The following is a 26,581-nucleotide window of genomic DNA, read 5'->3' as shown; positions in this document are numbered from 1 at the left end:
GGGGTTAATAAAGATGCAGTCCCTAAATTATTAATTTTGTAATTAATTTTTCCCAAAAATGTTGACGTGGGGCTTCGCCATATTTTTGTGTCCAGCCAGGTACAGCAGGCAGGAACGGGCTGCCCCCAACCACCAGCTGCCTATTTGTACCTGGCCGGACACAACAATATAGGGAAGCCCTTTTTTTTTTAATTATTTCATGAAATAATTTAAAAAAAAAAATACGTGGGGCTTCGCCCTATTTTTGTGTCCAGCCAGGTACAACTAGGCAGCTGGGGGCTGGAATCCGCAGCGCAGGGAGGCCCAAGCTTTCTGGGCCACCCCCGCTGCAAATTGCAGTCCGCAGCCACCCCGGAAAATGGCGCGTTCATAGAAGCGCCATCTTCTGGCGCTGTACCCAACTCATCCAGGGCCCTGGTGCGGTGGCTCACTGGGTAATAAAGGGGTTAGGGCCAGCTTGGCATTATCAGCTGGCCCTAAGCCCGAAATTCATGGGGTCACGCCAATATTAGACATGACCACCATGAATTTCTAGTAAAGTAATTTAAAAAAACACAACACCCAGAATAAAGTCCTTTAATTGAAATAAAGACACAATTTTTTAATGTTCTAAATTAAACCATACTTACCATCACGCCCATTCCAGCTGAAGCCAACGATCTCCTGCAATAAAAGTAAAATAATAAAGCAACCTCATCCTTACCTTTCCATGGTTCCCAGGACCGGTCCAGCTCTGCTACATTCACATGACAGGCTGCACCGCAGCAGAACGCTGCCGTTCAGCTTGCCATGCGGCAGACACTGAGAAGCGCAGGCATGCTTGTGCTCCTCAGTGTCTGACTGTGACGGCATCCAGATGAGCCGAGATCATGTCCAATGAACTCGGCTCACCTCATGCACGTCACTGACAGCGTGGGAAAATTCTCCTGCTCCCCGCATGCGCAGTAGAAGTTTCCCACGCTGTCAGTGACGGACGTCCAGGAGGTGAGCTGAGTTCATTGTCGGCTCATCTGGATGCCGTCACAGAGAGACGCTGAGGAGCGGAAGCATGCCTGCGCTTCTCAGTGTCTGCGGGATGACAGGCTGGATGGCAGCGTTCTGCTGCGGTCCAGCCTGTCATCTCGATGTAGCAGAGCTGGACCCGTCCTGGGAACCATGGAAAGGTAAGGATGAGGTTGCTTTATTATTTTTCTTTTATTGCAGGAGATCGTTGGCTTCAGCTGGAATGGGCGTGATGGTAAGTATGGTTTAATTTAGAACAATAAAGATTTGTGTCTTTATTTCAATTAAAGGACTTTATTCTGGGTGTTTGTGTTTTTTTTAACTTTGACTATGGGGTTAGTAATGGGGGTGTCTTATAGACGCCTCTCCATTACTAACCTGGGCTTGATGTCAGCTGGCATTATAAGCTGACATCAACCCCAGCCCTATTACCCCACTGCCACCGCTACAGGGCAGCGTGGAAGAGCGAGGCTAAGTGCCAGAATTGGCGCATCCTGTGAATGCGCCATTTCTGGGGCGGCTGACGGCTGGTGTTTCTAGCCTGGGAGGGGGCCAATATTCATGGCTCCCTTCCTGGGCTATTAATATCAGCCTCCAGCTGTCTGCCTAGCCTTTGCTAGCTATTAAAATAGGGGGGACCCCACGTCATTTTTTTGGGATCCCCCATTTTAATAGCTAGTAAAGGCTAGGTATTCAGCTGGGGGCTGATATTAGTAGCCTGGGAAGCTCCGTGGGTATTACCCTCTTCCCAGGCTTCAAACATCTGCCCCAGCCGTCTGCTTAACCTCCGCTAGAGACTATAATGATGGTGGATCCCACGCCAATTTTCTTTTTAAAAAATCCTTTATTTTAACACTAAATGACAATTGAGGGGTTAATAAAGATGCAGTCCCTAAATTATTAATTTTGTAATTAATTTTTCCCAAAAATGTTGACGTGGGGCTTCGCCATATTTTTGTGTCCAGCCAGGTACAGCAGGCAGGAACGGGCTGCACCCAACCACCAGCTGCCTATTTGTACCTGGCCGGACACAACAATATAGGGAAGCCCTTTTTTTTTTAATTATTTCATGAAATAATTTAAAAAAAAAAATACGTGGGGCTTCGCCCTATTTTTGTGTCCAGCCAGGTACAACTAGGCAGCTGGGGGCTGGAATCCGCAGCGCAGGGAGGCCCAAGCTTTCTGGGCCACCCCCGCTGCAAATTGCAGTCCGCAGCCACCCCGGAAAATGGCGCGTTCATAGAAGCGCCATCTTCTGGCGCTGTACCCAACTCATCCAGGGCCCTGGTGCGGTGGCTCACTGGGTAATAAAGGGGTTAGGGCCAGCTTGGCATTATCAGCTGGCCCTAAGCCCGAAATTCATGGGGTCACGCCAATATTAGACATGACCACCATGAATTTCTAGTAAAGTAATTTAAAAAAACACAACACCCAGAAAAAAGTCCTTTAATTGAAATAAAGACACAATTTTTTAATGTTCTAAATTAAACCATACTTACCATCACGCCCATTCCAGCTGAAGCCAACGATCTCCTGCAATAAAAGTAAAATAATAAAGCAACCTCATCCTTACCTTTCCATGGTTCCCAGGACCGGTCCAGCTCTGCTACATTCACATGACAGGCTGCACCGCAGCAGAACGCTGCCGTTCAGCTTGCCATGCGGCAGACACTGAGAAGCGCAGGCATGCTTGTGCTCCTCAGTGTCTGACTGTGACGGCATCCAGATGAGCCGAGATCATGTCCAATGAACTCGGCTCACCTCATGCACGTCACTGACAGCGTGGGAAAATTCTCCTGCTCCCCGCATGCGCAGTAGAAGTTTCCCACGCTGTCAGTGACGGACGTCCAGGAGGTGAGCTGAGTTCATTGTCGGCTCATCTGGATGCCGTCACAGAGAGACGCTGAGGAGCGGAAGCATGCCTGCGCTTCTCAGTGTCTGCGGGATGACAGGCTGGATGGCAGCGTTCTGCTGCGGTCCAGCCTGTCATCTCGATGTAGCAGAGCTGGACCCGTCCTGGGAACCATGGAAAGGTAAGGATGAGGTTGCTTTATTATTTTTCTTTTATTGCAGGAGATCGTTGGCTTCAGCTGGAATGGGCGTGATGGTAAGTATGGTTTAATTTAGAACAATAAAGATTTGTGTCTTTATTTCAATTAAAGGACTTTATTCTGGGTGTTTGTGTTTTTTTTAACTTTGACTATGGGGTTAGTAATGGGGGTGTCTTATAGACGCCTCTCCATTACTAACCTGGGCTTGATGTCAGCTGGCATTATAAGCTGACATCAACCCCAGCCCTATTACCCCACTGCCACCGCTACAGGGCAGCGTGGAAGAGCGAGGCTAAGTGCCAGAATTGGCGCATCCTGTGAATGCGCCATTTCTGGGGCGGCTGACGGCTGGTGTTTCTAGCCTGGGAGGGGGCCAATATTCATGGCTCCCTTCCTGGGCTATTAATATCAGCCTCCAGCTGTCTGCCTAGCCTTTGCTAGCTATTAAAATAGGGGGGACCCCACGTCATTTTTTTGGGATCCCCCATTTTAATAGCTAGTAAAGGCTATGTATTCAGCTGGGGGCTGATATTAGTAGCCTGGGAAGCTCCGTGGGTATTACCCCCTTCCCAGGCTTCAAACATCTGCCCCAGCTGTCTGCTTAACCTCCGCTAGAGACTAAAATTAAGGGGAACCCCACGCCAATTTTTTTTTTAATAAATCCGTTATTTTAACACTAGATGACAAGTACAGTAACCAGCACTGTCCCTGTACTTCATATATATGTGACTGACATGTTTCTATCTAATCTATGTGTGAAGCTCTATTCTGTCTGTTATAAATTGTCGGGTACCGATGCTGAATTGCCGGCCGGCTTTTTTAAAGAGACGGTGCATGAAAACACTATTATTTGTTTTAATAAATCCTTTACACTAAATGACAAGTGCAGTAACCAACACTGTCACTGTACTTCATATATATGTGACTGACATGTTTCTATCTAATCTATGTGTGAAGCTCTATTCTTTCTATTCTAAATTGTCGGGTGCCGGCTTATGCGGCTGCTGAATTGCCGGCTTTTCATATATTGTCACAGAAGCGATGCGAACTTCCCTGCTCCGGACACAGCGCAGCGCTTCTGTGACAAGTGAAAGCTGTCGGCACAGAAGCCCTGCGCTGTGTCCGGAGCTGGGAATACGCAGCGATGTGTCAGTTTCAGCACAGAAGCGCTGACTGTCTGGACCTACCGCCACCGTATTTTAACTCCCTCCACCTTATATTAACTCCGACATGGCAGGGATACGGCCACGGCAGCTTATTAACACCCCCAGAGTATCCCCGCATGTCAATTTCTGAAAGTTCAAAAGCATTACCGGCGTATAAGACGACCCCAGACTAGACAGAAGATTTTTCAGTCTTCAAAAGTCGTCTTATACGCCGGAATATACGGTATATATATATATATATATATATATATATATATATATATATATATATATATATATATATATATATATATGAATAATAAAATACTAACATTATAAAACAAACTATATTAATTTTAGTATATTATTTTTAGTATTTAATTATTTTTTCAATAGAATCCCACACTAAACATAAAACCAAAATAAATGATAATAATGATGATGTTCCCGAACAAATCATTAGAGATGATACGGAAGGCGAGACCCTCACCGATTGCAAGAATGAAGCCCTGGCGAGCGCTCCTCCTTTTTGCTTGTACAGAGCGCTCCTCCTTTTTGCTTGTACAGAGCGCTCCTCCTTTTTGCTTGTACAGAGCGCTCCTCCTTTTTGCTTGTACAGAGCGCTCCTCCTTTTTGCTTGTACAGAGCGCTCCTCCTTTTTGCTTGTACAGAGCGCTCCTCCTTTTTGCTTGTACAGAGCGCTCCTCCTTTTTGCTTGTACAGAGCGCTCCTCCTTTTTGCTTGTACAGAGCGCTCCTCCTTTTTGCTTGTACAGAGCGCTCCTCCTTTTTGCTTGTACAGAGCGCTCCTCCTTTTTGCTTGAACACAAGTCCTGCATCACTGAAAACTTAAAGGGGTTGTCCACATTTGGGATATTTCCATCTTTGCCATCCATGTGCCATGCCATTTTTGTAATTCGCATTGACTGCTATGTAAATTCCCAGTGGAGCTCTGCCCAGTCTATGTAGACAGGTACTCCCATCTAGGACTTGAATGGCTGAGGTGGGAACACCACTTTAAGTGTGATAATAATATATATATAAATATCCAAGTTAAGCTAATTGTAAACTCACCGTTCCAGCTTAATTCCAGCACGTTGGGAAGCAAAGGAATATTTCGGTTTTCTTTTAGCGCTGGGCTGACATAGGAAGCTAAATACGGCACAGACTCCCACACCTACAGACGGGGAGAAAAAAGAAGATTTATTGATCTGATCGTTGGTTTCAAGACACGGGAAAATTCTGAAACATTTATCTGGTGTTTTTCCCCCCACTAAAATGATTCCGTCCCTCTGTAACTTCTCCTGGTAATATATAAATACGTTAAAATATAGGCATCACCATTTACCCTTAACATCGGGGTATGCCATTATACAGCTTGTCAATATCAGTAGTGATCCACACTGCTCTGCAGAAATGACCATTGTCTTTGGTACTGGTAAATTATAAATCTGGTCCACGTTGGCCAAAAAAAACAAAACAAAGTCAACTCAAAACTTTGGTAAAAAGCGGAGCCAGATCAGCTGGTGGATGACAAGCCTGCAAGACACGGCACAGACTATGGGCACTTCACCTTGGCAGCATTGGTAAGACGCCAGGCATTCAACAGGCCGAACCCGTGCTGATGGCTGTGGCTGAACCCTGCGCCGTTGGTTTCCCAGGCAGCTTGATGGTCTTCATACTGCAGAGATAGATCGGAAGCAAAGAGAATCAGTACGAGCAGAAAACTGCAAAACTATCGTGCATTGCTACAGTACAATATTAAAGGGGTTGTCCCAGTTGTCAATGTCAGGCAGGATATATCTGGAGAACATCCCTTTAAACTGTTCTTTGAGGAAGACAATAAGAAACAAGTTGCGTTGTACTTTTGTAGCTGTGAAGACGATGATGTGTTGAACGTCCCTCCACGTCAGACATGGCCGGACCTGCAGCATCAGCGCGATCATCCCTGCAGCGATGGGAGCGGCAGCTGACGTCCCTGTGTGGCCTTCTGTGCAGCCGGTTCCCTTCTGCAGATCCCAGTCTGATGTCACCTGAGGAAAAGGGGAGAAGTCAGAACTCGCACCAAAAACATTGCTGGGAGAACTAATCTGTGCGCTGTTCCTCCACATTACTTCCTTTACACGCACTGTGTACGGGGGCGGCAGAGCGCCGAGGGGAGGACGGGACGACACGGGGCGGCAGAGCGCCGAGGGGAGGACGGGACGACACGGGGCGGCAGAGCGCAGAGGGGGGACGGAAGGACAAGCAGCGGCAGAGGGGGGACGGAAGGACAAGCAGCGGCAGAGGGGGGACGGAAGGACAAGCAGCGGCAGAGGGGGGACGGAAGGACAAGCAGCGGCAGAGGGGGGACGGAAGGACAAGCAGCGGCAGAGGGGGGACGGAAGGACAAGCAGCGGCAGAGGGGGGACGGAAGGACAAGCAGCGGCAGAGGGGGGACGGAAGGACAAGCAGCGGCAGAGGGGGGACGGAAGGACAAGCAGCGGCAGAGCGCGGACGGAAGGACAAGCAGCGGCAGAGCGCGGACGGAAGGACAAGCAGCGGCAGAGCGCGGACGGAAGGACAAGCAGCGGCAGAGCGCGGACGGAAGGACAAGCAGCGGCAGAGCGCGGACGGAAGGACAAGCAGCGGCAGAGCGCGGACGGAAGGACAAGCAGCGGCAGAGCGCGGACGGAAGGACAAGCAGCGGCAGAGCGCGGACGGAAGGACAAGCAGCGGCAGAGCGCGGACGGAAGGACAAGCAGCGGCAGAGCGCGGACGGAAGGACAAGCAGCGGCAGAGCGCGGACGGAAGGACAAGCAGCGGCAGAGCGCGGACGGAAGGACAAGCAGCGGCAGAGCGCGGACGGAAGGACAAGCAGCGGCAGAGCGCGGACGGAAGGACAAGCAGCGGCAGAGCGCGGACGGAAGGACAAGCAGCGGCAGAGCGCGGACGGAAGGACAAGCAGCGGCAGAGCGCGGACGGAAGGACAAGCAGCGGCAGAGCGCGGACGGAAGGACAAGCAGCGGCAGAGCGCGGACGGAAGGACAAGCAGCGGCAGAGCGCGGACGGAAGGACAAGCAGCGGCAGAGCGCGGACGGAAGGACAAGCAGCGGCAGAAAGCGGACGGAAGGACAAGCAGCGGCAGAGAGCGGACGGAAGGACAAGCAGCGGCAGAGAGCGGAGGGGGGGGACGGAACGACAAGAGGCAGGAGAGCGCCGAGGGGAGGGGGGACGGGACGACACGGGGCGGCAGAGCGCGGAGGGGGGGGGGGGGGGACAGGACGACACGGGGCGGCAGAGCGCCAAAGGGAGGACGGGACAGGACGACACGGGGTGGCAGAGCATGGAGGGGGGACAGAAGGACACGGGGCTGCAGAGCGCGGAGGGGGGACGGAAGGACACGGGGCTGCAGAGCGCGGACGGAAGGACAAGCAGCGGCAGAGAGCGGACGGAAGGACACGGGGCAGCAGAGCGCAGAGGGGGGGGGGGGAGGGACGACACGGGGCGGCAGAGAGCGAAGGGGACGGAGGTGACGACACAGGGCAGAGTGTGTACACCGATGTCCATCTTTTTTAATTTCTTAAACAAAGTTAATGGGCCCAGTGTGGTGTAACGCAGAGTAGTGCAAATCCGTTTAAAGGATTATTCCCATTTACTTCTATGGGTGTTGCCGATACAGTGTAGGTAATATTTCCATTTTAACCATGAACGGCTGAGATGGAAACAGCCTTTTAATAATATTTGCTCAGTCTATTTATTCTTCCACATCAGTCATCACAAAATATACTAAGTAAATGTTTTTTTAATCAGAATATGGTCCCAATGACTGAATAACATAAAACCTTTGCAAAAAAAATAAAAAAGGGGTAATTCTACTACATTTTTTAAGGTTTACAGATGGAGGTGACCCTTACAAAAGAAGCAACACTTGAGCCTCTCCGACAGGACTGGAACAGAGGACATCCCGGCCACCAGACCCTGAGGGGCAATCAGTGGGCTCCCGGTCCAAAGAAGAGCGTTGAAGAAGCAGAGTTGACACAGGGGAGGCAGATCGCAGTGGTAAGTATTGCTTCTTAAGGTGAAAATGGATTTGCTGGACTTCATTGGCCACGTCAGTGATCTGTGGCTGCTAGACGGGAACCCTGAGAGCTGCCACCTACCTGACGGCACCATTTGATTAGCCGGCCTGGTGGGGCATCATAGTTGCAGCATGACATTGTGCCAGGGCGGCTAATCAAATAGGCGCAGCGGATGCCGTCAGGTAGGATTGGCTGTCAGGGCTTCAAGAAGACGCCATAGATGACTGACATGGCAAATGGACCGGGTGCTACAAATCAATTTGCACCAACCCTAATCCCCATATTGAGAGAGCACTACACGACTTACACATCGGTAACCATGCCAGAATGGTAGAACCAAAACAAATAATTTTCTAAGCTGATCTGTAATGTGTAAAATACATGCGGAGCCCATTAATCTGCACTGCAGTTGGAAGAAGAGATCCCGCGACTCACGATGCTCCTCATCTGCTTGTCTCCGCTGCTGAAGGTGACGGCCAGCATGGAAGCACATTCCTCGGCATAGAAAGGCATTTTACCAGCTTCGTTAACAGCACCTTTCAGAAGAATAAATCCACAATATATTCATATCTGATCAACGTCCCAGACATTCGACCATAAATGTAATATTTTACATTACCAGCGGGATTTTAACCCTGAAAGCGACACAAAACACCCAGTGAGAGCGCAGGGCTAAGAGTGCACTTACCTATGGTGACCGTGTAGATGGAGTTGGCGTACCCGTCGTAGTTACAGTTGTCGTTGTACTGGCCTCCATTACCGCTGGCAACCACGAAAATACTCCCAAAACCTTTCCGACCAGCAATCACTCCGTGCTGAAGAGCTGCCTAAGGGTAAGAGCAAAGTCAGTAAGTGCGTTTTCGCATCCGTTCCTTAGTTCTGCCGGGGCTTAAGTCCAAATCCCCCCACAAAATGGGATTGGGCGTATGCGCCGACAGAGCTGTTAGACTATAATGGTGGCGACAGAGTGAACGTGCACACTGTCGCGCATCATTTTCGGGAGTGTATAATAGACACCCCGACGCAGTCTACACCTGATTGGTGGGAGTGATGGAAGTCTGTCCTCCACCAATCTGATAGTGATGACTTATCCTAAGGGGGGCAGACAGACGGACATATTTTTCATGGGAGGATCGAATGGCAGTGCATGGACTGGCCCGACACCTATCCTGACCAAAGCGTGACAGCGGGATGCATTTCTATTGAAAAAGAGAACAAATTGGATTTTTAAGGCTAAAAACTTCCTTTATTGATACAAAAAATATATAAAAATAGCCACATAGATCATGAAAAAGACAGACAAATGACAAAATGAAAAAGAGGAAGGGATGTACCACATCTCCTTGAGAAAGCTATGGAGTAAAGAAGCAAAAAGCTTGGGGACGTACAGTTATCCTTTTAGGGGCTGTCCAGTGGAATGGGTGAGGTGTGGCAACATTTATTTGGCCTCATTTAAATACTTTGACATTATGGTATGTGGAGGAGCTACAAATATTGTGAGATATATATATAGATATATATATATATATATATATAGATATATATACACTGCTCAAAAAAATAAAGGGAACACTCAAATAACACATCCTAGATCTGAATGAATGAAATATTCTCATTGAATACTTTGTTCTGTACAAAGTTGAATGTGCTGACAACAAAATCACACAAAAATCAATGGAAATCAAGTTTATTAACCAATGGAGGCCTGGATTTGGAGTCACCCCCAATATTAAAGTGGAAAAACACACTACAGGCTGATCCAACTTTGATGTAATGTCCTTAAAACAAGTCAAAATGAGGCTCAGTATTGTGTGTGGCCTCCATGTGCCTGTATGACCTCCCTACAACGCCTGGGCATGCTCCTGATGAGGTTGCGGATGGTCTCCTGTGGGATCTCCTCCCAGACCTGGACTAAAGCATCCGCCAACTCCTGGACAGTCTGTGGTGCAACGTGACGTTGGTGGATGGAGCGAGACATGATGTCCCAGATGTGCTCAATCGGATTCAGGTCTGGGGAACGGAGGGGCCAGTCCATAGCTTCAATGCCTTCATCTTGCAGGAACTGCTGACACACTCCAGCCACATGAGGTCTGGCATTGCCCTGCATTAGGAGGAACCCAGGGCCAACCGCACCAGCATATGGTCTCACAAGGGGTCTGAGGATCTCATCTCGGTACCTAATGGCAGTCAGGCTACCTCTGGTGATCACATGGAGGGCTGTGCGGCCCTCCAAAGAAATGCCACTCCACACCATTATTGACCTACTGCCAAACCGGTCGTGCTGAAGGATGTTGCAGGCAGCAGATCACTCTCCACGGCGTCTCCTGACTCTGTCACGTCTGTCACATGTGCTCAGTGTGAACCTGCTTTCATCTGTGAAGAGCACAGGGCGCCAGTGGCAACTTTGCCAATCCTGGTGTTCTGTGGCATTTCTTTGGAGGGCCGCACAGCCCCCCATGTGCTCGCCAGAGGTAGCCTGACTGCCATTAGATACAGAGATGAGATCCTCAGACCCCTTGTGAGACCATATGCTGGTGCGGCTGGCCCTGGGTTCCTCCTAATGCAGGACAATGCCAGACCTCATGTGGCTGGAGTGTGTCAGCAGTTCCTGCAAGATGAAGGCATTGAAGCTATGGACTGGCCCACCCGTTCCCCAGACCTGAATCCGATTGAGCACATCTGGGACATCATGTCTCGCTCCATCCACCAACGTCACGTTGACTGTCCAGGAGTTGGCGGATGCTTTAGTCCAGGTCTGGGAGGAGATCCCACAGGAGACCATCTGCAACCTCATCAGGAGCATGCCCAGGCGTTGTAGGGAGGTCATACAGGCACATGGAGGCCACACACAATACTGAGCCTCATTTTGACTTGTTTTAAGGACATTACATCAAAGTTGGATCAGCCTGTAGTGTGTTTTTCCACTTTAAATATTGGGGGTGGCTCCAAATCCAGGCATCCATTGGTTAATAAATTTGATTTCCATTGATGATTTTTGTGTGATTTTGTGGTCAGCACATTCAACTTTGTACAGAACAAAGTATTCAATGAGAATATTTCATTCATTCAGATCTAGGATGTGTTATTTGAGTGTTCCCTTTATTTTTTTGAGCAGTGTGTATATATTATATATATATATATATATATATAAAATATAAATATATATCACTATAATATGTGTAGCTTCTCCACATACCATAATATTGAAGTATTTAAATAAGGCCAAATAAATGTTGCCAAACCTCACCCATTCCACTGGACAGCCCCCAAAAGAATAATTGAACGTCCTCAACGCGCGTTTTGCTTCTTTACTTCATAGCTTTCTCAAGGAGATGTGGTACATCCCTTCCTCTTTTTCGTTTTGTTACTTGTCTGTCTTTTTCATGATCTATGTGGATATTTTTATATATTTTTTTGTATCAATAAAGGAAGTTTTTAGCCTTAAAACTCCAATTTGTTCTTCCTTTTTCTATATGATTCAGGAGTGACTTTTTGGGCGTGTTTGTTCACTGATTTATGTTTGATTATGGCCTGATCTTTATTTATCATAATGTACCTGTTTTTTTTGTATTTCTATGCAGATGTCACGCTCAGGTCAGGAGAGCTGACGGTCAGTCTGTGGATTGCGATGTGATCCTCGCACGAAAAATTCGGCCGTCTGTCTGCCCCCTAAGGAGAAGTCTGGCAAACCCCTTTAGGGTATGTGCACACGATGCAGAAATGAAGCAGAAAATTTCTGCATCATTTCTGCATCTCCCTGGCAGAAAAAACGCATGCAGATTGTGCATGCGTTTTTCCTGCAGAATACATGCGGATCCACATGCGTTTCCGCATGCAGATTGACAAGCGCTTTCCAGGCGATTTTAGCATCACCTGGAAAGTGCTTGACAACTAGGTCACACTATATAAATCCATGCAAACAGCATGGATTTATATAGTGTGACCCGAGAGAGTGTATATACTTACCTCCGATGGCCCGCGCTGTCCTGCTTTACAAAGTTCCCGGCTGCCGGCAACTTTGAATTGAAAGACCTGCCGACGTCAGCGTCACGTGACCCGTCACATGACTCTGACGTCAGCGCAGGTCCTACAACTCACTGCAAGTGCCGGGAACCAAGCAGGAGCGCTGCGCGGGCCGACAGAAGGTAAGAATACATTTATTTTTTATTTTATTCTTTTTTTTACAGCTTTTTTAATGGTACCTGGGTGTGGATGAGACTCTCCTCTCCTCCACACTCGGGTACCATCCGCATATTAGAACGCGCCAATAGCGCAAGTACAGATGCAGTCTTGCGGAATTGGCGCGTTCTAATGCAAGTCAATGGCGGCGAAATCGCCGCGTTTCCGCAAAATTAATTGACATGCTGCGGATCATGGGCACAGCACATGCGGATTTCCATTGGGGAACATTGCTTCCCTTCTACCATGCGTTTTTCATGCGTTTCCGCGGCGTTTACGCAACTGCAAAAACGCCGCGGAAACGCATGAAATACGCATCGTGTGAACTCAGCCTAAGGCTTGGTGCCCACGTAGCGTTTTTCAAGCGTTTATGCTGCGGAATTTCCGCAGCGGAAACGCTTGTAAAACGCTAGGTAATCCGCACCCCATGGTCCCCAAGGGGATTCCACATGTTCTATGCACATGCTGCGGATTTTTTCGCAGCGTTTATGCTACGTACAAAAATCCGCAGCATGTCATTTAATTTTGCGGAAGCGCAGCGGAACTCCCGCCATTGACTTGCATTGAGACGCATAGAAACCGCGACTGTACATTTGTACAAGCGGCTTCTATGCGTCTCTATGTGCGGATGGTACCCAGTTCTGGAGGAGAGGAGACTCTCATCCAGACCTGGGTACCATTCTACCTGTAAAAAAAGAATAAAATAACAAATAAAATTTATACTCACCTGTCCGGCGTCTTCTCTCTGAATGCCAGCAGCGCTGAAGGACCTGCGGTGACGTCACAGTCATGTGACCGCAGGCCCTTCACCGCTCTGTCTCGCGATATGCCGGCAGCCGGGAACCAGCCAGGAAGCAGCGCTGCAGCCACGCCGGGGCCTCGGGGGTGAGTATAGCTTTATTTGTTTTAATTTTTACGGTTCACACTGTATAAATCCATGCTGTTTGCATGGATTTATACAGTGTGACCTAGTTGTCAAGCACTTTCCAAGTGATGCTATCGCCTGGAAAGTGCTTGTCAATCTGCATGCGGAAACGCATGTGAACCCGCATGTGGATCCGCATGTATTCTGCAGGAAAAACGCATGCACAATCTGCATGCGTTTTTTTCTGCCAGGGAGATGCAGAAATGCTGCAGAAATTTTCTGCTTCATTTCTGCATCGTGGGCACATAGCCTTAAGGCTATGTGCCCACAATGCAGAAATGAAGCAGAAATTTTCCTGAGCATTTCTGCATCTCCTTGGCAGAAAAAATGCATGTGGATTTTACATGCGTTTTCTGCCAGGGAGAAGCGTTTTTTTAAGCGTTTTTGCATGCATTTCCGCATGCGTTTTTTCAAGAGCTTTTCCAAGCAATTTTGAGCATCATTTGGAAAAGTGCTTGACAAGTTGGTCACACAATATAAATCTATGCAACTGGCATGGATTTATATTGGGTGACCAAGTTATGATGCTGTAAATGCAGCATCAATAGTAAGAAAATAATTAAAATGTTAAAAATAAAAAAAAAACATTATACTCACCTCTCCGGTGGCCCCCGGTCTCCTTCTTCGGTGCGTCCTGTGTCCTCGGCGTCCAGCGGTGGTGTGAAAGGACCTGCCATGACATCATTTAGTCATGTGACAGGTCACGCGACTGCTGACGTAGGCGGTCGTGTGACCTGTCACATGACTAAATGACGTCACCGCCGGTCCTTTTACTACCGCTGGACACCGAGGACACAGGACGCACCGGAGAGGAGCCGGCGGGCCACCGGAAAGGTGAGTATAATGTATTTTTTTATTTTTAACATTTTATTCTATTTTTTTACTAATGGTACCCAGGTCGGATGAGAGTCTCCTCTTCTCCAGACCTGGGTACCAACCGCACATTGAACCGCTTAACATCCGCATGTATACATGCGGATGTTATGCGGTTCAATGCAAGTCAATGGCGGCAATTTACGCCGCGATTCCACAAAAATAATGGCTGTGCTGCGGATTTTTCCGCAATGATAGTCCGCAGCGGAAATTTCTGCACACAGGACGATAAGCAACACCATTGTTCTGTGAACACAGAATATCTATGTTCTTGGCAGCTTATGTACTGTTTACACTGAACAATGTGCCGCCAGGAATGATTTAAAAGCAAGTTTAAAAATCATTTCACCCGACAAACAAGCCTTTGCTTGTTCGTTGGGCGATCGGTAATCCGTTTACACTGCACTATTATCCTAGGAATGAATGTTCCCAATAATCAGCTAGTGTGAATGCTCCCTAAGAAAAGGCTCAATATGTGGAGGATTAATATATAAGGGTACCCTGCAAAACCAGAAAAGTGACATAGTGCACGGTATTATGGAGTGACTGACAGATCTTGGAGCTGTCTCGCGCAGAATAGTTCTACCTTTCCCAGTTGATGAGGTCCATCCACCGTCTTCCCGTCATCATCAGGACCCCAGCTGTGAAAGAACAACACAGTCAACACCAGTGAGAACAAGATACCCAAGAGCCCCCTTATTTACCACCCTCCTGGCATCATCATCATCGGGCATCCAAGTCCCTTCCGTGCAGGCACTTATGACTGAAAGCCGGCGGCTCCAGGGACGAAATCAGTTTTCTCCCAGTAACTGCACTTTTAGTACGACGGACGGGCAGCATTGTAATGCTGCAAATTAACCCTATATCCGCAGGTACATAGTGGCTAGTGACTAGTTTAAGGGATTTAATTAAAGGGTTTAAGGAAGGGGGGAATCTTCCAAAACTTCTTAAGTAAACGCTTCTGGGAAAAAAATAATTCTCCAAAAAAGGAGGTGGTTTCCAAATGTCTCAAGAAAGTGAGTCTGCACACGGCCTTACTGAAGAACTAGCTTAATCTTGTAGTTAAGAAAAACTGACAATAACAAAAAAAAACCAGTGCAAAAAAAAAAAGTGAAGACTTTTCATTTATATCGTAAATTGTATAAACTGAATGATTTACATAAACCTAAATCTGCGTAGGACGGTGCACGGGCGGTGTAAACCTCGGCGTACCTGCAGCTGTAGATATCATTGATCTGATAGTGCTTGTTGAAGGCGATGGCCTCCATGCTGTCGGTGAGTGGCCCGTCCAGGACTCGGATCCCTGATAAAGACAAACAGAAGTAAAGCAGATCAGCACAGAGGCTTCAAAGAAGGTGGAAGCAGGAGTCAAGGAGAACAGCTCCACAGAAGTCACGATAAAGTAAAGACATCCCCAAAAGATCAGGTTTTAAAGATTGTTTAAATCAGGTTTGTGTGTTAGAAGTATTTTTTTTTTTACTTTGACATTTTTTCTTCCATATCACAATCTGAATTAAAAATAAAAAGTAGAAATCTTGCAATCTTCAATCTGGCCACTGGGGACATTCTAGAGGTTGTTGCATGAAATTTACACGTACATTAGCAGCAATGAGCAGATTCCAACCTTATCTTTTGTACTGAAGTGTCTAATGAGCGTGTACAAAGGTACAGAAGGAAGAGGAGGTGAGCTGTGACATCACCTATTGTGAATGGTGGATCCTGTATTATCTACTGTATATAGAGGTGTTATCAGTCATTGCACGGGAGGGGGAGGAGGTGAGCTATGACATCACCTATTGTGAATGGTGGATCCTGTATTATCTACTGTATATAGAGGTGTTATCAGTCATTGCACGGGAGGGGGAGGAGGTGAGCTATGACATCACCTATTGTGAATGGTGGATCCTGTGTTATCTGCTGTATATAGAGGTGATATCAGTCATTGTACAGGACGAGGAGGAGGTGAGCTGTGACATCACCTATTGTGAATGGTGGATCCTGTGTTATCTACTGTATATAGAGGTGTTATCCATCATAGTAATCCTGCCTCTGATGGTAAAGAAACTGATGTAAACTCTTCCTGAAAGGACAAAGTATTACTCTAAAATAGCTCCAGCAGTTGGTGTGAAAACAGCAGATTACTAATGTTGTTTAATAAAGCCCATGACATAAAAAAGTTGCCAATTTTTTTTTTTTAAACACACATGTAATGCAAACACCTAATTTAAACGCTTGTCTGATGGTATCGCCCTTTAAGCACTGATGTGGTGCTGTAGCCGGGCCGGTAACGGTGCTGCACAGGATGATCATGCGAGACATGACGAGACATCGCTGAACAGCAGTGGCTGTGCGTCTACCTGCGATCCGGCTGCCGTAGGCGACCCCCACTGCACAGAAGCTGTTATTAGGGACGGCTGCGATCTCCCCCGCACAGCGGGTGCCATGGTGGTTGTCACTGTACCCGTCAGGATGCGGCATGGGGTCGGGATCATTGGAGTTGAGGTCGTAGCTTCCTTCTGGGCTCTGGAGAAGATAAATCTCGTTTTATACAGCACTCCTGTTCTGGGGCATATACGCTATTTCCTTCCGTATGGGCCCTACGATTCAGATGCTGGTGCACAGTCTCGTCGCTAATCGGATTTTTTTTACTTTTGTGGGATCACCCCAATGATTGTCCGCGGGCGCCCAGCGAGTCTAAGGAGGCGGAGAGCATCTCCATCTATACTTATTGCTTACATAGTTTGGTTGAATGTCCTGGATGGTGTGCTGCACGCCGTCATCCACCACCACCACGGTAACTCCCCGGCCGGTCACATTTCTCTCCCACACACCAGTAACGTTAATATCCATCCCAGGGCTACGGGTATTGTGCTGAAAAGGAAACGGATCAGGTTAGAGGGATCCGCGCAAACCATAAGACGGGGTGACAAAATCAGGAGCCTCATACACAAAAGACAGAGGCCGGGGGAACGAGGGTCCAGCCAGCGGCTCTCTGCAAAGTCCTCCATACACAGGAGCAATCAATCTGATGTCACAGCTCACCTCCTCCTCCTGTACAATGACTGATAACAACTCTATACACAGTAGATAACACAGAATCCACCATTCACAATAGGTGATGTCACAGCTCACCTCCTCCTCCTGTACAATGTCTGATAACACCTCTATATACAGTAGATAACACAGAATCCACCATTCACAATAGGTGATGTTGACATGACCTCAAGAGCATTTGTGTGGTCTTCCCCATAATGCCTTGCATCCATCACATCACATGGAATAGCACAACCAATCAGGAGGGACTATCATAGCCTGTATAAAAGCCGATACAGGGAATGCAGCAGCTATTTTACAATAGTGAGAAGACGTAAGAGCTCAACTAAAAACATAGAAAGTGAAAGCCCTAAAACATTGGACAAATACTCCAGACAGTAATGTGTGAAGATGATGAGTGTAGTAGTCTGGGAATAACACAGATTCAAATGATAGGGGGACAGAGATAAGACAGGTGCCAGCAGCAGTGGCAGACTGATCAGTGATATGGAGCAGCTGGCATCTATCCTGCAGCATTTGTATTACAATTGCACTTTATTTTCTTCATGCACTAGAAAGCAGAAGCAAGTCACAAAAAATAATTCTCAAATCAGTGTCAGTCAGACGGGGTGTACTTCCTTGTCACAAGCAATTCTATTGAGTTTTTGCAAATGGGGGAACTACAACAGAAAATTCCCCAAAATTCCAGACATTTAACTGTGACTGTCTACCTCACAAAGTGTGCATGTCGCTAGCAATTGTATTTTTGCACATCTGTTCTACTAGCTGTCTTTTTGGTTCTACTGTATCTACTTAGCATTTCTTGTTAGGTCGTTTTTGGGAAGGTGGTTGAATTGTGTTAAATAAAAAAAATAAACATGTCAACATTAAACTATGTTTTTGTATACTTGTTTTACTACTCCAATTTGGCACCTGTACAACATGCCACACCTTTACTGCGCCCTGCTGCCACATGTTTCATCAGTACATGTACCTACCTGCCTAGCATTTCTTATTACCTCCTTTTTGGTAAAAGGTTGAAAAGATTGTCAAAAGTTAATTATAGTGTTGCTCAAAATGTATTGTAAAAGTAAAAAAAGTGGCAAAGGACTAATAAATGTTAAAGAAAAATAAGAAAGTGGCAGCTGCTAGCAGCAGATGCAGCACAACCACCACTGGTACAAGCCGTACGGCCAGTAGGGCTACTAAAAGCAGGTCATAATTGGCCTTCTTTGCCTCTGAAAACCATGTTAGTGGAGGAAGCGGAGTGCACTATGGAATATACTGCACATCACTTGTCTCAGTCACAGCAGACCGATGTTACCTCTGACAGCGACAATGTCAGTTGAGATAGTGTTCTGCACAAAACAACCTGCCTGATCACAAATGACTAAGAAGGATAATTTTTTGACTTTTTATTTTAATGGGAACCAGTCACCTGATTTCATGTGTTTTGTTTAGCAGCAGATGCAACACAACCACCACTGGTACCAGCCGTCCGGCCAATAGTGCTACCAAATGCAGGTAATAATTGGCCTCCTTTGCCTCTGAAAACAATGGTAGTGGAGGAAGAGGAGTACACTATTGATTATATTGCTCATCCCTTGTCTCAGTCACAGCAGACCGATGTTACCTCTGACAGCGACACTGTCAGTTGAGTTAATGTTCTGCACAAAACAATCTGCCTCATCACAAATGACTAAAAGGGATAATTTTTGGATGTTTTATTATAATGTGAACCAGTCACCTGATTTCATGCCACCCAAACCGTGGACAGCATGAATCAGAGCCTGGCTGTACGATTGCAGCAGAGTCTCTAAAACGATCCCGAGTTTCAAAGAAGATATACTTTAAAGATCCTGCTGGGAATCATTGCCAGTGACTGCACCAGTCCTAGGAGAGGTCACAATGTTACACATGTCTTGGAGGTTTTGCAGCAATTCAAGGTGTTTTTTTTAAAAATGAATTGAACCTGTCTAATTCGAATTGAAAAACATTCGATCATTTCTAATAGACACTATAGAAATTGCATTATTTAGAAAAACTCCCCAAGAGTGACTCCTCCATGAGAAGCAGGCTCACGCTTGTAGACCATCTCACCAAGTGCCATTGCTGTGGGTATTTGGGGTCATTAAAGTGCAAGCTCCTCTTGGATCTCTTTAGTAGCTTCTGTTCGGAGAACCATCGCACGCTGTTGTGTTGTGAGAAGATCTCGTGAACTTTCCTCCTAGTCGTCTCCTTGGTCTGACCAGGTCCCACGTGTGCAAACAAGTAGTGATCCTTTAACTCCCCGATAACACCCCGATTCTCCAGCCCCACAGCGCGCGAAAGCACTTCTGCCAGAGCATCCAACTCCTCTCTCCGTCCAGAGCCTTGAGAGGGGTCCAGACGGACAGCCCAGGTCAGCTCTCCCCCCAGACTTGTGGCGTCATTACTGGCTGTGAGCGAGGGGAGGAAGAGGAAGAGGGGCAGCGTGAAAAGACAAAGGCACATGAGTAGAATGAAGAAGCGATGCATGGTGATGGCCCATTACACAGGAAGCATCCCAGCGAGGGCATTGGGACCTGCGGAGAACAACACGGCAAGATTAATAAGAACCCAAAGGAACACACATGTATAAAATATGGTAGATTTAACCCCTTCCTTTTGCAACCATTATTTTTTTTTCCTTTTTTTACCCAAGAACGCAATTTTTTTTATATATTTGTACAGTATGAGGTCTTTGGTTTTTGCAGTTTTATCAAATAATGTACTGAAAAAATGGTTGGTGTTTAGATTTGTTTTTATTTTCTTTATGGCATTTACTTTATAGGCTAAATAATTCTATATCTTCATAAATCAAACTTTTATGGATGCGACAACAAAAAAAGGCTTAATTTTTTTTGTTTTTAGATGGGGAAAAGAAGGGTAAATTAGAATTTCTTTATTATTTATTTTAAAGTTTATTTTAAAGGGGTTGTCCACTACTTGGACACACCCTTCCCATCAGTGTGTATTCCCTGAATAAAATTCCAACACGTACTCCGTTACGGCAGTGTCGGACCTTGCTCTCTCGAGGCTCACGGCACATTATGTCACGTCAGTGCTGCAGCCAATCAGTGCTTCATCCAAGTAGTGGACAACCCCTTTAAAGACACTTGACCCTGCGATCGTCTGCTTGTTCTACAACCCCTGGCAAAAATTATGGAATCACCGGGCTCGAAGGATGTTCATTCAGTTGTTTAATGTTGTTAAAAAAAGCAGACCACAGACATGGCACAAAACTAAAGTAATTTCAAATGGCAACTTTAGGGCTTTAAGAAACACTAAAAGAAATCAAGATTAAAAATGTGGTACTCAGTAAGGGTAATTTTTTTTCAGACCAAGCAGAGGGAAAAAATTATGGAATCACTCAATTCTGAGGAAAAAATTATGGAATCACCCTGTAAATTTTCATTTCCAAAACTATCACCTGCATCAAATTAGATCTGCATCTAAAAAGGAGTGATCACACCTTGGAGAGCTGTTGCACCAAGTGGACTGACATGAATCATGGCTCCAACAGGAGAGATGTCAATTGAAACAAAGGAGAGGATTATCAAACTCTTAAAAGAAGGTAAATCATCACGCAATGTTGCAAAAGATGTTGTTTGTTCACAGTCAGCTGTGTCTAAAATCTGGACCAAATACAAACATGGGAAGGTTGTTAAAGGCAAACATACTGGTAGACCAAGGAAGACATCAAAGCGTCAAGACCAGAAACTTAAAGCAATACGTCTCCAAAACAGGAAATGCACAACAAAACAAATGAGGAACGAATGGGAGGAAACTGGAGTCAATGTCTGTGACCGAACTGTAAGAGACAGCCTAAAGGAAATGGGATTTACATACAGAAAAGCTAAACATAAGCCATCATTAACACCTAAACAGAAAAAAACAAGGTTACAATGGGCTAAGGAAAAGCAATCGTGGACTGTGGATGACTGGATGAAGGTCATATTCAGTGATGAATCGCGAATCTGCATTGGGCAAGGTGATGATGCTGGAACTTTTGTTTGGTGCCATTCTAATGAGATTTATAAAGATGACTGCATGAAGAGAACATGCAAATTTCCCCAGTCATTGATGATATGGGGCTGCATGTCAGGTAAAGGCACTGGGGAGATGGCTGTCATTACATCTTCAATAAATGCACAAGTTTACATTGATATTTTGGACAGTTTTCTTATTCCATCAATTGAAAGGATGTTTGGGGATGATGACACTTTTCAAGATGATAATGCATCCTGCCATAGAGCAAAAACTGTGAAAACATTCCTTGAAATAAGACACATAAGGTCAATGTCATGGCCTGCAAATAGTCCGGATCTCAATCCAATTGAAAATCTTTGGTGGAAGTTGAAGAAAATGGTCCATGACAAGGCTCCAACCTGCAAAGCTGATCTGGCAACAGCAATCAGAGAAAGTTGGAGCCAGATTGATGAAGAGTACTGTTTGTCACTCATTAAGTCCATGCCTCAGAGACTGCAAGCTGTTATTAAAGCCAGAGGTGGTGCAACAAAATACTAGTGATGTACTGGAGTGTTCTTTTGTGTGTTTGTTTTTGAGTGATTCCATAATTTTTTCCCTCTGCTTGGTCTGAAAAAAATTACCCTTACTGAGTACCACATTTTTAATCTTGATTTCTTTTAGTGTTTCTTAAAGCCCTAAAGTTGCCATTTGAAATGACTTTAGTTTTGTGCCATGTCTGTGATCTGCTTTTTTTCAACAACATTAAACAACTGAATGAACATCCTCCGAGCCCGGTGATTACATAATTTTTTGCCAGGGGTTGTATACACTGCAATACTTAAAGGGGTTGTCAGAGCAAAATAAAAACCGGGTTATGTAAGGAAAAAAAAATCCATCACGCTAACCTACTGGCACCCACCTGTATCCAGCACAATAGATTGGCTGCAGAGGTCAGTTGGCTTTGAGCAGATAATCATGAAAGATCCGATGATGTGCTGCTTAAGTCACCTGACCGCTGCAGCCAATCACAGGCCACAGTAATGCTGACATCACCAAAAACCAGGTGTGTGTCATTATATAAGGCTGAGTTTGTTACTTCTTACATATCCCCCCTGGGAAAAGTTTTAACCTCCCCCCCACCCCTGGACAATCCCTTTAAGTATCGCATTGTACAAGACAGTCTCCAATGAAAAGGAGTACCATGATGGCAGGGGACTTCAGTAGACCACCCACTGCCCTGGCAGCCCATCAGTATTCTGCCGGGGTATGTGATTGGTGCCCAGGGCAGAATCGTACCAGTTACGATTGACAGTGATGCCGCTGAGCTCAGTGATTGGCTGCAGCGGTAATGTAAGCAATCAACGTGAATCCATGAGAAGAGCTGGAGTGGGTAGGGCGATGATTACCAGAGACTGTTAGGTTACATTACAGGTAATGTTCGGGCCCTTATTTGTAAAAGGTGGAAAACCCCTTTAAGTGGTTGAACAGCAGCTGATAGAGAGGACCCCACTGAGTGCACGGGGCAGCGGCGCTGAGCTCGCACAGGACCCCCAGACCCTCTGCCCCGTGCTCTGTGTGACTGGGGGTCTCAGGACTTGTCAGCAGGGAGTTTAATGTGCTGCAAGATTTAAAAAAAAAACAAAAAAACTATTCGTCCAGGACCGTGTGATGGACAGTAGCCTGACTGCCTGCAGCGCACTGAGAGGCAGCCGCTCCACACTCACCCTTCCCCTCCGGCCGCTGCTCCGCGCTCCACTTCCGCATTCAGCTGGGCAGTGACGTTTCACCGTTGTCACTTCCGGTGGGCGTGACGTGGCGCAGCACAGACCGGAAGTAACCGGTTTACTTCGTCTTCTAACGTAACGTGAATAGCGGCGGCTACCGGATAGTACGGGAGGCGACAGTAGGTGATACATGGGTGGTGGCAGCTGTCATTATCAGCGGCTCTTGTGTGGAGCCCTAGGTTTATAGAGCAGAGTGGAAGTATAAAGTATGGAGGAAAGGTGTGTTTTTTTTTCTTTTTTGAAGGCCTAAGTTGTCATAAAGCGAAACTCATTACATCAGGAGAGTCACATCACCAGGCCTCTTTATTTCCCTCCTCACTGTTTGATGATTTTTTGGTATTTTTTTTTTATATCATTTGTATTATATTTTTTGTCTTGTCGATCGTCGTTCAGGATACATATAATAATCTATTAGCTCAGACAGTTACGCACGTGGCGATACCAAAATATTACCTTGTTTTATTTTTTGGGGGCTTTTTTATGTCCTGAAAAAAGAAAGTGTTTTTTTTTTGTTTTTAATTTTTCAGATTTTTCTTTTTTGTTTAGAAAAAAAGGGCGTGATGACTTTTAACTGTTTTTTTTTTTTTTTTTTTTTTTTTTTTTTTATATTAGTCCTTTGAGCGGACTTGAACCTGTGATCGCTTGTACAATGCTCTGCAGACCTATTTGCTATGAGGCCCAGACACAGACACCTTCTGTAAGCCCCCGGCCGCCACATCGGCACTCTGGGGGGTGCTGGGCGTCATACGTGCCCCTGTGCCCCAATTCCAACTTTTTAATTGTCTGGTGTCCCACTGCTGTCAGACGGGGTAGATGTCAGTACAACGCCTGCGCTGTATGAAGGGAGCGCTGCTCCTGAGCCCGCACCGTACACACGGCCCTATTAATGACGTCTTCCTATAGGGAGTGGTGACATCTGGACAAGGTGGATGAACTAGAGGCGAGACGTTCTGCGGGTGATATGCCCTCTGCAGGATCAGACCTCATGCCAGGAGACATGTCAGAAGGGGGACGGATCAACGCCGAGGGAGACCACTGCAGGCTGCAAAGCGGATCACAGGACTCCGGGGGGCTTCTGACTAAGTGCACCGCAGTGCAGGTAAGATCTTGTGTTATGGGGATTACCGATAACATGGATTCAGCTTTGGGTCTATAATTTTTCCTCTCGTCCTTCGTTATCACTGGGCTGAAAGGAGCTGTTACAAAAACATGGCTGCTTCCTAGTAAAGTCACCGCTGCCCCTGACTGCAGGTTGTGCACGGTGCGGCAGCCTAGCCCTACTCCTATCTATGGTGCCCACCAGCATGTCTTTGGCATGTGGGATGAAACCCACGCAAGACGGGGGGAACATAAGATGTTGTCTTTGGTGGGATTTGAATCCAGGACCCCAGCGCTGCAAAGCAACAGTGCTAGCCACTGAGCCACCATATATGGTGCTAGCCACTGAGCCACCATATATGGTGCTAACCACTGAGCCACCATATATGGTGCTAACCACTGAGCCACCATATGTAGTGGTAAGCACTTTGCCACTGTATATAGTAGTAACCACTGAGCCACTGTATATAATGCTACCCATTAACCACCGTGTATAGTACTAGCTGCTGAGCCACCGTGTATAGTACTAGCTGCTGAGCCACCGTGTATAGTACTAGCTGCTGAGCCACCGTGTATAGTACTAGCTGCTGAGCCACCGTGTATAGTACTAGCTGCTGAGCCACCGTGTATAGTACTAGCTGCTGAGCCACCGTGTATAGTACTAGCTGCTGAGCCACCGTGTATAGTACTAGCTGCTGAGCCACCGTGTATAGTACTAGCTGCTGAGCCACCGTGTATAGTACTAGCTGCTGAGCCACCGTGTATAGTACTAGCTGCTGAGCCACCGTGTATAGTACTAGCTGCTGAGCCACCGTGTATAGTACTAGCTGCTGAGCCACCGTGTATAGTACTAGCTGCTGAGCCACCGTGTATAGTACTAGCTGATGAGCCACCGTGTATAGTACTAGCCGCTGAGCCACCGTGTATATATAGTGCTAACCGCTGAGCCGCCGCCGTATATAGTGCTAACCGCTGAGCCGCCGCCGTATATAGTGCTAACCGCTGAGCCGCCGTATATAGTGCTAACCGCTGAGCCGCCTCCGTATATAGTGCTAACCGCTGAGCCGCCGCCGTATATAGTGCTAACCGCTGAGCCGCCGCCGTATATAGTGCTAACCGCTGAGCCGCCTCCGTATATAGTGCTAACCGCTGAGCCGCCTCCGTATATAGTGCTAACCGCTGAGCCGCCTCCGTATATAGTGCTAACCGCTGAGCCGCCGCCGTATATAGTGCTAACCGCTGAGCCGCCTCCGTATATAGTGCTAACCGCTGAGCCGCCTCCGTATATAGTGCTAACCGCTGAGCCGCCGTGCTGCAATATGACCCCAGTGACAAACACTAAATGCGATTTTGCAGTGAGACATGAAAAAGATTTGCGCTGCCTGGTCACCGCACCACCGTGCCTAGTAATGCTGGCGCTGCCCAATATGTCGGTCACAGAAGTGAAGACCACCCTGGTCCAGCTGCCATGTAGGGCCGGAGCACTAATGAACTGGGCAGCATACTTTTTTTTTTTTTTTTGCTCAAGTCTGACATCATAATTTTTGTCTCAACACTTAGAATTCTAGTCAGTGGTCCCTTCTAGTACGCGGGGGATCTATAAAGCTGTTGGTTTGGGTCATTAGTCCTGTGGTCGGACCAGGACTTGCTTCCATAGTGCTGGGTCACCTGTGTGCTCATAATAGGACCATTTGATCGCAGGCTTTCCAGGAACAGGTACAGTGCACCAGAATACGTCTGCGCATTACACCAGGCTCCTAGAATCTAACGAGCCGCCATACAGCCTGGTTATGTGACGCCCTCTAGTGTCAGAGCCGCTCTACTGTTAGTATTTGAGTTTTTCTTCTGCTCCATCCCTGCAGACAGAGTACGAGAAGCGAGATGCAGAAACCATCACAGACACGGACACAGAGAAGCTCCTGGTGAGTGAAGATAAAAAGTTTATATTAACCCCTTTACCCCCGGGCAATTCTCGTTTTTCAGAGCCATAGCTGTTTTTTATTTTTCCATCAATAGGGCCGTGTGAGGGCGTGTTCTTTGCGGGACGAGTTGTACTTTTGAAAGACGCCATTGATTTTACCATATAGTGTACCACAAAATGGAAAAAAGAATTCCCAAGTGCGGTGAAATTGCCAAAAAAAAAGTTGAATTCCAAAATTGTTTTTTGGGTGTTCACTAAGTGCTAAAACTGACCTGCCATTATTATTCTCCAGGTCGCAGATACCAAACATCTATAGTGTATTATTTAAGTGCTGAAAAAAGATTCCCAAATGTCTGAAAATTTTTTTTTGCGTTTGTCGCCATTTTCCGAGATCTGTAGCGTCTCCTGTTTTCATGATCTGGGGCCGAGTGAGGGCTTATATTTTGCACGCCGAGCTGATGTTTGTCTTGATACCATCTTGGGGTAGCTACATTTTTTGATCCCCAGTTATTACAATGTT

At 46.7% G+C, this 26,581-nt stretch overlaps 2 protein-coding genes across 2 annotated transcripts in view; one reads left to right on the top strand and one right to left on the bottom strand.

The window, feature by feature from the left end:
- The window catches only part of PCSK7 (proprotein convertase subtilisin/kexin type 7), a 41,009-nt gene extending 17,918 nt beyond the window's left edge, over positions 1-23,091 (bottom strand). Inside the window, exons 1-11 of the mRNA XM_073657087.1 lie at positions 22,983-23,091; positions 19,369-19,832; positions 16,972-17,106; positions 16,593-16,758; positions 15,448-15,538; positions 14,822-14,876; positions 8,947-9,085; positions 8,694-8,794; positions 6,063-6,230; positions 5,771-5,878; positions 5,272-5,374 (exon numbers count right to left, since the gene is read on the bottom strand). Coding sequence (XP_073513188.1) covers positions 5,272-5,374; positions 5,771-5,878; positions 6,063-6,230; positions 8,694-8,794; positions 8,947-9,085; positions 14,822-14,876; positions 15,448-15,538; positions 16,593-16,758; positions 16,972-17,106; positions 19,369-19,785 — 1,483 coding nt within the window. The 5' untranslated portion in view covers positions 19,786-19,832; positions 22,983-23,091. The remainder of the gene's footprint in view (positions 1-5,271; positions 5,375-5,770; positions 5,879-6,062; positions 6,231-8,693; positions 8,795-8,946; positions 9,086-14,821; positions 14,877-15,447; positions 15,539-16,592; positions 16,759-16,971; positions 17,107-19,368; positions 19,833-22,982) is intronic.
- The window catches only part of RNF214 (ring finger protein 214), a 35,585-nt gene continuing 32,020 nt past the window's right edge, over positions 23,017-26,581 (top strand). The window contains exons 1-3 of the mRNA XM_073657104.1: positions 23,017-23,161; positions 23,946-24,141; positions 26,003-26,062. Of these exons, the coding sequence (XP_073513205.1) occupies positions 24,004-24,141; positions 26,003-26,062 (198 nt within the window). The 5' untranslated portion in view covers positions 23,017-23,161; positions 23,946-24,003. The remainder of the gene's footprint in view (positions 23,162-23,945; positions 24,142-26,002; positions 26,063-26,581) is intronic.

The sequence above is a fragment of the Phyllobates terribilis genome, unplaced genomic scaffold, assembly GCF_046119375.1.
Source record: "Phyllobates terribilis strain yellow unplaced genomic scaffold, ASM4611937v1 Scaffold_12__6_contigs__length_324123572, whole genome shotgun sequence".
Classification (NCBI taxonomy): Eukaryota; Metazoa; Chordata; class Amphibia; order Anura; family Dendrobatidae; genus Phyllobates; species Phyllobates terribilis.
Note: the sequence above shows the minus strand (reverse complement) of the source record. Positions and strands in the feature narration are given on the sequence as shown.